This window comes from Priapulus caudatus, unplaced genomic scaffold (genome assembly GCF_000485595.1).
Source record: "Priapulus caudatus unplaced genomic scaffold, Priapulus_caudatus-5.0.1 Scaffold671, whole genome shotgun sequence".
Lineage (NCBI taxonomy): Eukaryota > Metazoa > Priapulida > Priapulimorpha > Priapulimorphida > Priapulidae > Priapulus > Priapulus caudatus.
The window spans coordinates 185,522-200,419 of NW_014577732.1; the positions used below are offsets into that span (position 1 = coordinate 185,522).

The 14,898-nt window shown below is 42.5% G+C and overlaps 2 protein-coding genes across 3 annotated transcripts in view; one reads left to right on the plus strand and one right to left on the minus strand.

Moving 5' to 3' along the window:
- Positions 1-3,591: 3,591 nt before the first annotated feature.
- On the minus strand, positions 3,592-6,330 carry LOC106812652 (LYR motif-containing protein 5-like). Its single transcript, XM_014816574.1, has 3 exons — positions 6,268-6,330; positions 5,819-5,918; positions 3,592-5,009 (listed from the first exon to the last, which is right to left on the minus strand). Exons 2-3 carry the CDS (start codon positions 5,858-5,860, stop codon positions 4,800-4,802), a joined length of 252 nt encoding a protein of 83 aa, XP_014672060.1. The 5' UTR covers positions 5,861-5,918; positions 6,268-6,330; the 3' UTR covers positions 3,592-4,799.
- Positions 6,331-6,810: 480 nt separating this feature from the next.
- LOC106812668 (protein CASC1-like) overlaps positions 6,811-14,898 on the plus strand; it is a 15,224-nt gene continuing 7,136 nt past the window's right edge. The window contains exons 1-13 of one of the 2 annotated variants that reach the window (XM_014816597.1): positions 6,811-6,854; positions 7,375-7,450; positions 8,478-8,569; positions 8,686-8,790; positions 8,912-9,052; positions 9,544-9,687; positions 9,981-10,084; positions 11,463-11,626; positions 11,797-11,939; positions 13,145-13,301; positions 13,380-13,517; positions 13,930-14,113; positions 14,616-14,722. In XM_014816597.1, the coding sequence (XP_014672083.1) occupies positions 6,849-6,854; positions 7,375-7,450; positions 8,478-8,569; positions 8,686-8,790; positions 8,912-9,052; positions 9,544-9,687; positions 9,981-10,084; positions 11,463-11,626; positions 11,797-11,939; positions 13,145-13,301; positions 13,380-13,517; positions 13,930-14,113; positions 14,616-14,722 (1,561 nt within the window). In that variant the 5' untranslated portion in view covers positions 6,811-6,848. Of the gene's footprint in view, positions 6,855-7,374; positions 7,451-8,477; positions 8,570-8,685; positions 8,791-8,911; positions 9,053-9,543; positions 9,688-9,980; positions 10,085-11,462; positions 11,627-11,796; positions 11,940-13,144; positions 13,302-13,379; positions 13,518-13,926; positions 14,114-14,615; positions 14,723-14,898 lie in introns of both variants that reach the window. The other variant, XM_014816596.1, reaches the window with a different exon arrangement.

The following is a 14,898-nucleotide window of genomic DNA, read 5'->3' on the forward strand; positions in this document are numbered from 1 at the left end:
TCTTCCTTCTCTCGTCTTCTCCACACCGATCTTCTTCTTCTTCTAATAATAATAATAATAATAATAAAAAAATCAAATAAATATAGACAACAAAAACAACCACAACAACAACAACAACAACAACAACAACAAAAACAACTACAACAACTACAACAGCAGCAGCAGCAACAACAGCAACAACACCAATAATTAAATAATACCAACAACAACAACAACAATAACGACGACGACGACGACGACGACAATAACAACAACAGCAGCAGCAACAACAACAACAACAACAACAACAACAACAGCATCAACATCGGCAACAACAACAGCCAGTCTCGCAGTAAACGGTTGCGCGTAGTGCGGGAGCCGCGTGTTTTTTTCGACCGCCGTGTTTTTTCGTCCCACCTTCGCTCGCGCCTGGTAGCCGCATGTCGTACACCTTATCATCTCGTACATTGATTGGACCTACACGTTACTATTAGCCCAGCAAAGTCCAGCTATGTAACAAACATCGATTGCCTGTGTTTGCCAGCATGCGCTGTGTTTTTTTGCCGCTGTCAGTCAAAAAGAAAGTGTACATATGGTACATTTTATAGCGATGTCATTAAACCACAATCGCGAAATAAACAGGCGCGTTTGACACGTGTATGTACATACGGATATATTTACCCACATAATTTATATCGTTATTGTATATGGAGGGAATCCGTCGCTCACATATCGTCGCCTGTCATTTTTTAATTGTGTAGTCATTATTATTTTTATTCAGTATGCATTCGGCCTCACGTATGTAAAGGATATTCGACGGTGCGTGCGAGCACAGCAATGGCTTTTTGATTCCAAGTTTATCTCCAACTCCATATCTTTACGATCTGCCACAGATATGAGACGAAGGGAGGTCTATAGAGGTAGAGATTGTTTTAGGTATATGTGCATCCGCAATATAGTAGCACACGGTCCCCCCGACAAAATAGTAATACGTTCAAACATTGTTTATTACGCGAATTCGTAGTGGTATCTGGAAGAATAATATTGCGTTGTTGAATATCGTATCTCGGCGAATGGTTGGCCTTTGACCGTAAGGAGCGAGAAATAAGGTGTTAACGATAGTGTAATGTACATGGGATTAGTAATAGACATAGTCAAGTCTATATACTCTTTGATAATGCAAACATGCTCACGCACAGCGACGTTGTAACTGTATAAGTACAAGAGCGTAAGAACGCGTTGCGGACTGCGAGCCGACGAAAGAATGTTCCAGAACTTCTGGAACATTCCCTCGTCGGCAAACTTTTGATCAATTCCTCGATCAGGCAGGGACTCTGGAAATTCTCAACAGGTCGAGCAGAAAACGTTCTCGGAGACCATTCTCACTCGGCAGAACTTCGGAACATTCTCAGGTCGGCAAGAACATGAACATTCTCACTCGGCAAAGTCTGGAACATTCTCTCGTCGGCAGAACCTCTGGAACATTCTCTCGTCGGCAGAACTTCTGGAACATTCTCTCGTCGGCAGAACCTCTGGAACATTCTCTCGTCGGCAGAACTTCTGGAACATTCTCTCGTCGGCTCGCAGTAAAAAGTTAGGCATTGCGAGTAGTGAGTGAATTCCCGGTTATTCGTATGATACGATATTCTATAATAATTCTACGATAAAAATAATCCGACATTCTACGAAATCCGGTGAATTTCATCGAGCGATTTCCGATATAACCGGAAACTTCTCACTACTCGCAACATTTACGCGCTTTCTACTGTGAGATCGCGACCAAATGGGGTTATGTACTTCAGGGTACCACGGGGGGTACAGGGCTATATACTTCAATCACCCCCACGTCTTTACCAACGGGTCTAATCGCTGGTCAAACACACACAGCAGCCGCTGTTTAAATCGTCGCGAGTTTACGACTGTTCTGTTTGGAGCGCTCGTGACCAAGTGGCGGGCAGGCTATTCGCGGCCACTTTCCCCCAGAGATACGACTAGATACTCAAACATCTCTTACAGCCGTCTCTCTCGAATTCGCTTTCGCCCTCTCTTTCTCTCTTTTCTCTCTCTCGCTCTCTCTCTCTCTCTCTCCTCTCTCTCGACGTCGCTCTCTCCCCCCCATCCTCTCTCTCTCTCTCTCATCGACGTCGCCTCTTCCTCCCCCTCTTCTCTCTCTCGCTCTTTCTTTCTTTCTCCAATTCCTGCAAGTAAGATAGGGCAGATCGATAGGTAGACGCGAAATTACGTCGACCGTTTCTACACACTATACGTTATATTATGTGTGCCTATGACAATGTGTGCGGTGCGTGACGCGCATGTTATGCTATGGCTTGGCGCCACGCGTTTGTATATGTACGTGTTGCCACGTGGCGTTGTCAGTAAATAAGAAATTACAATAGAATAATAACGAGGCTCATACGCCGTCTCGCAAGCTTCTTCTCCGCGAAACCATAATTCGCGGGTAACCTCCGCCTCGCGCTCACACATCCGCAGCGGAACACGCTGAGCAGGAAGCTGTCACGGCAGGGGACGTCTTCCCGTACTGTGTCGCAGCCAGCCTAGTGATTACCCGGCGCGTACGTGCCAAAACAACCCAGTCAGGCAATCCGCCCCTGCCTGCTAGGATTTGCTGCCTAACCGGGTCGGCTTAACACACAATGGTTGATTATGCCTGACACGCTAACTCAGAGCTGCGTCAGCATCTGTTACCCGTACCTAGCGCGCTTCTCTCTCCTCTCTCTCATCAGTCTCTTCTCCTCTCTCTCTCTCTTCTCTCTCTCACGATCTCTCTCTCCTTCTCTCTCTCTCTCTCTCCTCTCTCTCTCTCTCTCTCCTCGGTCTCTGATCATCTCTCCGCTCTCTCTCTTCTCCTCTCTCGTCTCTCGTCTCTCTCTCTCGTCTCTCTCTCTCTCTCTCTCTCTCTCGTCTACTTCTCTTCTCTGTCTCTGTCTCATGTCTCTTCTCTTCTCTGGTCTCTGTCTCCTTTGCTCGTCTCTGTCCTCTCCTTCCTCCTGTTCGTCTCTTCTCCTCCTCCCGCTCTCTCTTTCTCTCTCTCTCCTCTCAGTCTCTCTCTCTCTCTCTCTCATCGCGCGCACTCATTCACGAACGGTCGCGGGCCCTCCCGCACCAAATAGTGGGTTCTGTGCTCTCTGATTGCTGCTGACACTTTGTGTCATATGATTTTTATGAACATGCCCAAGTTTACTTCTGCACATAGGATTGCACAGCTAGAGGAGTCATACAGCAAGTTTTTGAAGTACAATTTTAAACCCAATTTTGAACGTTGAGCTCGATATAATAAATGGTTTAGAAAGAATTGCTGTTCATGGCACCAACGTGTGGAGTGGATAGTGAAAGCAGGCGTGTGATAGTGTGGACAGCATAGGCTGTGTTAGGATAGCACATCATAGGATTCTACTATACTATAGGATAGCATAGCTTATTATAAGCAGTAAACAGCAGAGATTGAAAGTCACATGAGGGACATGTCGGTGCTGCCACGTAGCGGACCGTTTAGATAAAATGTTCGTTTTAAAAGTATATATATTAATTGAATTCTTTCGTTGAAAAGTAACGTCAAAATGTTTCCACTAAGTACAAAGTCAAACATTTCAGTAATTAGATGAATTAACAATAGGTAACCACCTTTATTTTCTTTCTAAAATTCTAAACAAAATTGCTTTGAATATTTTTGGCATCTTTTAGCATTAATTATCAAAGTGCATCGTCAGGAATATTTCACATTCCATATACAAACTAAGAAAGCTTGCTGTATTATTTCAGTTACACAATAATATCAATACAAGATACGATTAATCTGCCTGCAAAGACATGGAAGAACCTAAAGCTAAATAATATTGGTCAAATGTTGCGCATAACTCCTGTATCACTAAAAAAGGTAAAGAATTATAACGCCCTCTGCAAAATTAAACTGTGGAGAAAACTGCCAATGCTACTCAGCTCAGCAAACTAGCAAGCCTAATGTATGACATGGATTATATGCGCTACACTATGACACCTGGAATTCATAAAAAGTTTAATCAAGATTCACATATATAATGTCCATAAAGACAATGTGAAAAAATACAAATTTGTACAAAGCTTAAATAGAGTTTGTTCTTTACTATAGGTATGCTGTTGTAGATTCATTATAGTTATGTTCCAGATGCCCTCCCATAGTAATAATACTTTTCACAAAATATCAAATTCTTATTAACTTTTAGACGTCTCTTTGCATAAAAAATAGTTATTCAACGGACAGTGCTATGTACAAAACTGCACTCTAAACTGTAGAGTAACACTGGCAGACCATGCACCACAGGAACAGCCTACATAGATTAACTAGCATGTCAAATCCTGTAAGTTTGCCCGACGAGCTACAATTCGAGATGCAGAACACACCGAAGCAGGCCGCCACCCGTTTGTCGGCGTTCTCTCTTCCTACACGCAGCCACCAGTTTGAATTCCTGCGCCAACTCACGACGACGAACGTTGGGACGGCATGTTCCGTCACGAGACATCGCCTTCTCGTCCGGACAAGACCAACGCTTGCAAAACAGACCGACTAACGCGACATAGACACCCGGCGCGCCGTCTGCGATTGCGTCGACGCGACTCTCTACGGCAAACTACGACGACTACCCTGCAACGCACCAGCTGCGCAGCGATGGCGCATGTTGACCCTCACAACCCCTGCACGCAGCAAGATGGCGGCAGCTCACTGGTGCTCGCTACCTACACTCGACGATCGCTGCTGGTGACACCAGTTCTAGGTCTATAGTACGTACAATGCGGTGATGGCAGGAGGCGGCGGCGGCGTGGCGCTACGCGTCGGCATAGTATCGCTGCTTCATCGCCCGGTATTTGCGCAACTTGTAAAGCGCTTCGAGTTCCTTCATGACGTATTCACCGCGAGCCAATAGCATCTCAATCTGCTCCGGATCTTTGACGTCCTTGTTCTTTAGAAATGCAGCCTTCAGCCGGTCATGGAAGTACTCCTGGCCTTTCGGATATTCTTTCCCAAGATAGTGCAGCTGTACGAAGCGATGATAGACAGGGTGAGCATGGGGCAAACTGATAGTGTTAGAGGTGAATCCTAACAAACTCCAGATCTCAATTTAGTTATGTTATCATTACAGTTTCCTACTGATAATTACGGTAGATGCAATTAATATATTTGTTTATTTGTCAGTTTCAGTTTGCTTATCATTATGCAATTCAGCAAAAAATCCAAGTTGGGTGTCCAGATTGGCACTTACACCATATGGCTGCACCAACATATTAATATGTGTTCCCAGTTGTATAATATATGAACGAAAATATGTAAAAGGCCCAACAGCGCTGCCTACTGCGACAGGGCTTGATCCGATTGGAAGGTAGAAATTGAACAGAATTGGCTGAAGGACAGATGATACCTCAAGTTTTCTGTATAGTGACATGCAGGACACACCAACTTGAAGGTTTTAAGGATGGTATGCTACATCATGCCCATAGCCTACCTAAAGAACTACACCACTTGTTAATTCTGCCGAAATTAATTTCCTGAAGTGGGGAAAAAGATGCATTAACATGTCTTTATGCAATAAACTCACACATATGCACAAATTAAGAAGCTTTCTGCCATCATGCCACTGCATCTGACATTAGGGGATATGATATATGCTGTTATCTACAACTTACAAGAAATGATGGCGGAAATTTCTTAAAATTGTGCATAGCTGTGAAGTTATCCCTTCTAGTTCTACAGGAAATGCAACATAGGTGTAATGTGGTGGCGGCACAGTTTAGTAGGTAGGTTATGTGCATGGTGTAACACATTATCTGGTCTTAGTCTTACTCTTACATTTTTGTACAGCCATATAACTCTTGATCGCACTGATGCCATGGTTTGTACAATTTTAACTGTAGTGTACGTGCATAGGAACTATCAAGGATCCCTAGATCTGCAATGAAAAATCCAGAATGTTAGTAGAATAATACATGATTTACAGTACGGCGTAGTTATGACCAAACCATGTCCCATCTTATGATCTTTCGACTTTCTGAACACCAAGTTACTATGTCACTAACACAGTAACAGTAACACTAACACTACAGTCTACAGTAAACAGATCATCAGATGACATCAGACATGCGACTCGCGAGTACCAACTGAGAATAACATCATTAGAATATATTTTGTAATACAGGAGAAAATATCTTGTGTAAACGTGGACGAGCTCAAGATAAAGATGAACGACCTTGCACGGTACTTTCAGACACTGTAGAGTGTAGAACAAAAATATAGCTTACCAGTATAAAATCTTTCGCTGAGCGTATAAAACTAATGCGAGGGGGCAGCCATTCTTTAGTCATAAATCGTCATTTTCCAGTAGACTGACTCTGGAAGTCGTTGTTCTTACAATTTTCGTAGTAATAGAGGCGTTTGGATACCATCTAGTTTGTATCTGCCAATATATTTTTGCGACATATGCTCAGCAGTTGGTATCGTTCTCAGGGATGCATATTATTCTCGTTGGATATATTATAAGTTTAATTGCAATAATTTATATGTATAATATATATGATATGTGTTTATTTCTATATTTGTTTACACGAGGATTTAGGCCGCTCCAGCTACAGCTGCCGGATTTAGGCCGGTCCGCTCCAGCTCCAGCTTATCAGCAAAGCTGTCGTAAAATGTTCCCATACGCACAAGCGTCAGTGGCAACGAGAATGTAGCCTGTAGCCGAGTAGTGTAGCTGTTGTTATTTATTATTGCTAAATAGTACTACTATAGTACTTAGTAGATTCTTGCAGCCCAGTAGTTGCTGCCGTGATAAAATTTAGGCACTTAGTACGATCAGGCGAAAACACATCATAAGTGCAGTTCGATGGGGGTAAATTCTAACCTAAATCACATTGTAAATCAGTTTCTGCGAACCCATGTTCATGACTCATTGTCTGACATTGATTGGAATTCTCTTCGTTCCCCTTCTTTGAATTTGGTTTAAACTTAAAGCGTATTTAAAGTCTTTTTACTGCGAACAGCAGTAGAAGCAGAAGAATAGCAATAGAAATAGCAATTGCAAAAGAATAGAAGCAGCAATAGAAGTAGAACAGCAGTATTGATCTGTCTATTTGATCAACTTTGTCTCTCCCCTTCTTTGATATACGTAACCTAGTCCCCTGGCTTGGACTTTGAAGACTAATCTAAATCTTTATGAGGTTTGATGTTGAATGCATGACAGCATGTGTCAAATATCGACGTGTAACGTTTGACTTGTCTTGTTTTGTTTTCAAAGTTTTGTTTTGCTCACTGTGCTGAGTCTGAATATCTCATTCAGCATCACATGTCATTATATATATCATATGTACTATAGTAGGCCCTAATTAAGCAGCAGGTTTGTGTCTTTCCAGCCAAAAAAGAAAGCCAACAAAGCAGAAAAGGAGCGTGTGAAGAAACAGGAAGCTGAACGGAAGGCGATAGAGGAAGGCATGCTTTTTAGTTATCATGTTAATTTATTATTAACTCCAAGAGTACATATATACTACATATACCTAATACAATAGATTATAGAATGGTTTTTATGTACTTCTGTTTACTTTATCTCTAAACATATAGCATGTATTGGCATACATGAAATGTAGTTGAGAAGGAGAGAACTAATATATGCAGATGCACATGCACAGGGCTCGAATTAACCGACGGCACCAACGGCAATTGCCGGCGGTGCCCCTATCAATCGCCGTACTGCCCCTGAAAATCCAACCCGACCGACGGCAGTGACCTGCCTTGCCCTTTTCTGTAATTGCCGTCGGTGCCTCTGCCTCTGGCTAGACTGGTTCGCAGCCGCACTGTTTGTCGCAGAGCGTGTACATTCTCTAGCAGAGCGTGAGGCCGGATACCAGTCTACCCGGCGGCAAAAACAATAACGTGGTATTGCTGCCAACCGCTGCCAGTAGACGATCGATAAATAGTGCACCTGTGTATGCCCATGGTAGAACACGAATATTTAAATGCTGCACGCCCTGACTCGGCCCGCGTGCGATTTAAAGCGCGGGAAACGACGCTCGCGCAAGAATGGCCAGTGATCTGTACGGTGTGTAGCTTGCTAAGTGCAGTAAATTTAGATAAATTTTAGTAGAATTCATACGATGACACAAAGTTTTCCATAACAATGGCATTGGTGCCCTTCTCAAATTGTGAGAGTTGCCTTGATGCCTTTTAAAATTGCCTCGGTGCCCATCCATTTTAGAGAAAATTCAAGGCAATTTCTCACATGCCCCCAAAAAATTGCCTTGCCCCTCTCGTCGCTTAATTCGAAGCCTGCACATGCACATACATAAATTATATACATATATATATTGGGAATCGTATGTATGCCCAAATATTTTTCCCATATGGGAAAAATGGATGCAAAGAGCTTTGCAACGATAAACTACCATTCTTCTAAGCTATACAGTGTATTGTATATGTACGTAAAATGCCATTAACTACGTGCGTGTAAACCTCTATGCAGAAGAAGCAAGGGTAAAAGCTAATCGAGAAGAAGCTGAGAGACGAGAACGAGAAGCGATAGAAAATGAAAAGAGAAGACAGCATGAGGAAGAGGTAAGTGCATCCCAGAGTTAATTACATGTACACATTTATTTTGCCATGAAGTACATAAAATATATGGTAAAATTATAGACGTAAATTAAATGGATTTTAAATTTTTGTTGAAATAGGCACTTAAAATATGGGAAGGTCACAAGACAGAATTTGACATCTTGTGGAACCAACATACAAGTCAACTTGAACAGTTTCATGATGAAAGAAGGAAGGCAGAAAAGGTAGTCTACACATTTGTTAGCTGACTAGTTGACTTTGCTATCAATTGCGATAATTTGTGAATGTTACAGTCTCGAATATAGTTTTAAATATTTAACGAGACAATTGTGTGGTTGATTGTAGTGGCAACGGTATGTAGAATGCAGTGGACTACCAAACCCAACCATCCCAGGTGAAATCAACACCTACATCACTCTATTAGAAGAGGATAAGGAGAACGAGGACATAAAATCTGTACAGGATGAGAGCTGTAGAATTCTCACTGTGAGTTATGCTTCCTTGTTGTTTCATAAGTTGTATTAGTAGTAGTCTTGGAATTAAGTCTGAAAATCCAGCCAGTTAATTCTGAGTTTGAAAGTGTTGATTTCTACTGTATAACCTAAAGTAGAATCACCAAAAAATTTGCCAGTCTTGCTCAAAATTTACCAGTCCCAGACTTGGGTATGTGCTGCTATTTCCAGCACTGTTGGTAGGGTGTAGTTATATAATTGTAAGGTGTAGATTTCTCCTAATGTGATGAATTTGAACCTGCAGTCAGGTAGCATGCATGTGAGAGTATATTCAATGACATTCATTTTTAGATGCTGACAACATTTGCGAATAGATTGCCAACATTTAGCAGCACATTATTATTTGAGATACTAATAGTAGATGCTGCAATCGGATATGCCTTCCTCTATGAGCCGATCGTAAAACCGATTCACCCCTCAGCATCACTTGTTCTCCCGGGGTTCACGATGTGTCGTTACTTGCAGCTCATTAACGAGCTGGAGGAGCTTCTAGATGACATGCCTGCTAACGAGCGGCAGCATCTAGAACCCGACTACAGCGCCACCAAGGAGAAGCTTCAGTCACTACTGCAGAGGAAGTTAGATGCCGCCACATATAATCTGCTACTGGTAGAGTTCACATTGTGTGCTCGCTATTTTCTGTGTTCTCTATAATGAATCCGTGACTGACGTTCAAGTTACATTTTAGAGTGAAATTATTGTATTGTAACTGGCCAATTTAATAGCAGTTAACATAAACAAATGAACCGGCTCATCTGATTTGGCTTTGATGTGTTCTCTCATTAGGTCTCCGGTTGTGTAAATCTCACAAAGGTGTTACCAGAATTTAGTTACGAATTACAGTTTAGTCCCCCAAGCATCAGCTGTGAATTACCTTTAATAACCATATAGCATTATCTTAGGATGCCAGCGTATTGGCGGATCCAGAGAGCCAAAATCTGCAGTACGTCATGGGAAATGAGGACATGAAGCTGTGCCTGTGGGGCAACATTGGCAAGAATCCACGGTATGCACTGGGGTTGTGGCAATATACAGAGGTAGCAATATAGTGCAATATGCCGAGGTATCAATATCGTGCAATATGCCGAGGTATCAATATAGTGCAATATACCGAGGTATCAATATCAGGGTGCGAAATTAACGGGAGTCCGGGGTCAAATACTCCCTGATTTACTGACGGACTCCTGATTTGATATATGCAGGAGTCCGTGTGACTCCATGAAAAATTCTGCCATACTAACTAGTTCATTCCAGGGCACACCTCGTGGAATTCAGCAGTAATTTTTTTCAGCAAATGTCCAAAGAAAATTTTGGGCAGATATGCAGCCGCATGAATCTTCGAAAATAAGCACATATGGCGTATTGTTTAATATCTTAATTGAACTTCAGACTAGCGGACTCCCCTCATTTTGCACGCACTCCGCTTTTTTTGAGGAGCAGGGGTTGGACGCCCTGTTTAAAAGTTAATTTCTACCCCTGAATATAGTGCAATATACCGAGGTATCAATATAGTGCAATATGCGAGGTATCATATAGTGGCAATATGCCGAGGTCTATCAATATCGTCAATATGCCCGAGGTAATATATACTGCATTAGTGCATGACGTGATTAATCGTTGAAATCTCATTGATAACGCAGCAGGCAGCTAATGAAGGCGATAGTGCCCGCCTGAGCGGGACTAATTCTTGCCGCGACCGCCATTGTTATTATAACGCATTGTGTTTACGTCACGAATCTCCGCTGCGTCATGGCGGCCAAACCAAGATTTTCGAACGGCGGTTTGTGTTTGTGTCACGTATTGATTAACACTCGAATGCAGCCGCAAATTAGGGAGTATAATAAAGGTATATAAGCATGAAACGTAGATTGCATAGTCAATGTGATGCACTAAAACATTAATGCCTGCTGTATGGGGCACTAAAATGCCTCAATAGTCGTTGGCTTTGGGAAGGACGCCTCCTCCCCCTCCCTCTCAGCGTTCCTTCCCTCAGCAACACTATGAGAGGCTAGTGCGCCCCATACAGCAGGCATTAATATATAAATATACAGAGGTATCAATATAGTGCAATATGCCGAGGTATCAATATCGTGCAATATGCCGAGGTATCAATATAGTGCAATATGCTCCCTGGCAATAGGTTGATCTTATCAGTAGTCAGTGGTAGTCAGTAGTAGTGGTAGTCAGTAGTCTCATCAGCAGTCTTGTCAGAAGTATCAAATATGCACTGTATAAAAAATATAATATGGTATCTGTGCTGATCCTGTACTAGACGGACCTAGCGTGTAGACATCTATCTGTGAGTATCATAGCAAGATGCCACGTTTTACGCTTACCTATGCTCTCGATCGCTGATGCGTGGCATGCTGTCACCCTGTGTGCAGGTTGAAGTCGCATTCGTTTAAGGACGTCGGCTACTCGTTTGAGATCCCGAAATCCCTGACGTCGGCCGACGTAGCCGCCCGCATTCTCTACACGTCGCATGACCATTACTCAGCGCTCGCTCGAAGCTACGCCTGCAACAAGTTGAAGCCGGCAATCGACACGGGTGCGACTGCGTTAATCTATCTCTCGTATATCGATGCATAATAAATGAACAATTGTGATCGATGAGCGTGTTAATGAACTATTTTGCGAGGCGTTTCTCGTTGGAAATGAACTTGATCTTTTTCATGGTGATGATGCCTATCTAGTGTTCATACTCTGTTGTTGTTTCAGGTAAGGGCATAGAGTCACTATTAGAGACAACCATCACAGAAGGGTCGGATGGGAAGTCAACATCAACGTTAGCTGATCACGGTGATAGCACGGTGGTGCAAAAAGAAGAAGAGCAAAAATCAAATGTGTCCGTGATTGTCAAGGTGAGATGTCTTGATGCAAATTATCACATAACTTCTGGAATAATTCATCATTTTTAGCTCGCCTTGACATCGTCAAGATGAGCTATTGCCATGGGGTGTGGTCCGTCGTACGTCCGTCAACATTTGGCTACGGTCAACGATAACTCAAGAACCGTTTGACCCACATGTCTCAAATTGCATACAGTTGTTACTCCTATGGGAGAGGTTTGAACGTCCTATTTTGGAGCACGCCATGCAGTCGACCTACTTTCGAGCCATGTCCACTTTTTGGCAAAAATGGAAATGGCCATAAGTCAGTTCAGGTTTAACGGATTTTGCTCATTTCTGGTATGTGAATGAATAAGGACTGGCCCCAAAACATATCACACAGGTTTTGATATTTTTTTTAAATTATGCAAATTAGGTAGATTTTAGCAATTTCACTATGCATTTCCGTGTCTGCCTACGGTCAACGATAACTCAAGAACCGTTTGACCCACATGTTTCAAATTGCATACAGTTGTTACTCCTATGGGAGAGATTTGAGTGTCCTATTTTGGAGCATGCCAGTCGACCTACTTTCGAGCCACGCACACTTTTTGGCAAAAATGAAAATGGCCATCTAGATTCATTTGATTTTGTTAAATTTTGGTATATGAATGTGTAAGGCTAGCCTCAAAACAGTTGTTACTCCTATGGGAGAGATGACAACGTCCTATTACATTTATTTCGCCTAACTGGTTAACAACTCTACAATCATACCAATATACGTGTAATATTGTGTTTTAGATTCTTCGTTACAGTAATTTGACTGGAATATTTTATTGATTTTTATTTGCGCGATATTCGAAAACCAAAATGGCGATCATTTAGGCATAGCGCCATCTCTCGTCAAGATTTCAGACATGTTTTCAGATCTGAAACATTTATTTTCGCATCAAAACTTATGCATATATCATTATCAATAGTATATAATGGGAGTATATAATGGAGTTCTCCCATATATACTCTTGCTTTATATATCCCCCCTCCCTCTTCTATCACACCCAAGGTGAGCTACAGTGTCATTGACACTTTCATTCTATTTAGTCTTTATTCACAGCTTAGCAGACTCAAGTAAAAGTGGCAAGTAAAAATGCCATCCTTGATTGTAAAACATTGGATATCTTTCATAATCTATGACTTAGATAAACTAATCTAAATTAAAATTACATGTGTTTCCGTAGAGTACAGCACCTTCTGCGGAAAGCGTTATAGGAAAGAAGTCTACGATTGACTACAATTCAGCAGCATCCTTGTCAGTAGAGGGAGCCGAGAGCAGCAGCAACATGGGAGACACTCTAGCTGGTAGAAGCCTTGCCCCGACACTCTGCAGCATAGAAGGTGAGCTATGACTGTGACGAGGGGATCCGATTTGGCATTGGTAAGGAAGACCAGCGAATTAAACATGTTTGTTTGCAGAAGCCACCGACGGAGGGGTCATGGACGTCGACGAGGTAGACCTGAGAGCGTTCTCCACGCTCGGAGGCGTCCTCAGCTTCCTCTTCCTGCAGCTGCCTCCTCAGCCGAAGCTCGTCAGCAAATGGACTATGACGCAGAGTAAGCTTATACATAGATAACAGTAGACGACGGCAGATGTCGATTTCTACAATGGACCAGATTCGGGGAATGCCCGAGACCGTAAATTAGGGAGTTGGTATTATCAGGAGTGAATAATAATAGATTCTAGATCTATAATAATAGATAATAACAATCTTAATAATAGATCTATTATTATTCACTCCTGTTATTATGTATAGTTATGCCCGACCCGACCCAGTCTAATATACTGGTAGTTCCAAAAAATACGTAAAAATAAAAGCAATCTATAATAAATTTTGACTGCACCCATAACGCCTCGCCTGTGTGCGGTTAACAACTTCTAAAGGCTTAAAGTCGGTGCGGATGTTCGACTCTCGGGACTGTGCTGTGTAGCTGTGGTGATGCCGTGCGTGTTTTCCTCCGGCAGTAGAGAGGCCGCAGGAGCTGAGGGTGTGTGAGTGCGTGTTGGGTCGCTCGGGTCCCGGGTCCACGCCCGGCAGCTCGCTGACCGGCACACAGACCTCACTCAGTGAAGTGCCTTACCCCAAGCCGACGCCTACAACGGCAACGATGCCCTTGTCAGGCGGTGGCCAGCAGGTGGCTGTCACCATCAGGTAGGCAACGAGAAACTACGGCGAGAGATATTTACATATAAATACATATAACATATACACATGTATTATGTATATACATATACATATATATACATAAAATTACATGCAATAAAGATTTAATAATAATAATATTAATCATGTCAGGAGCGAATGAAAAGCAAAAAACAACAACATAACATTGTTTGTAACAGCTTTTACTTTTTTTGCACTCCTGGTAATATTAACTCCATCTCTTGTCCATATCTATACACTGGTATTATCAACTCCATATCTATACATAGTATTATAGGAGCCCATCATAACAGTTTGGTTGCACTCCTGATAGTATATGTTGATCGTGAGATCGGGAATGTTTAAATTGTACGTCGGTTTCAATACGTGTATCAATTTTAAAGTATTATGTTCAGAGTAAACGCAAAGTAACGTAGCTGTCTTGCGCCGAGTCATTTTCCATCTTTAATGTTGGTTGACGTTTCTCTACGCATGGCCTCGATGCTGGCAGGATACCGCCGGACGTGATATTCTGGGAGGAGCCTCAGCTTGCTCACTGGGACCCGGCTATACAGCAATGGCGGTTGGATGGCATGCTAGACGTTGTCTACAACGAAGGTTTGTTTCAGTGGAGGGAGGCTCATCACACTCAGTATGAGTAGTTACTTGTGTTACAGCGAAGGCAGGTTTCTCACTCAGTATGTCGAACATTTACTTGTGTTACAGCGAAGGCAGGTTTCTCACTCAGTATGTCGAACATTTACTTGTGTTGCAGTGGAGGCAGGTTTCTCGCT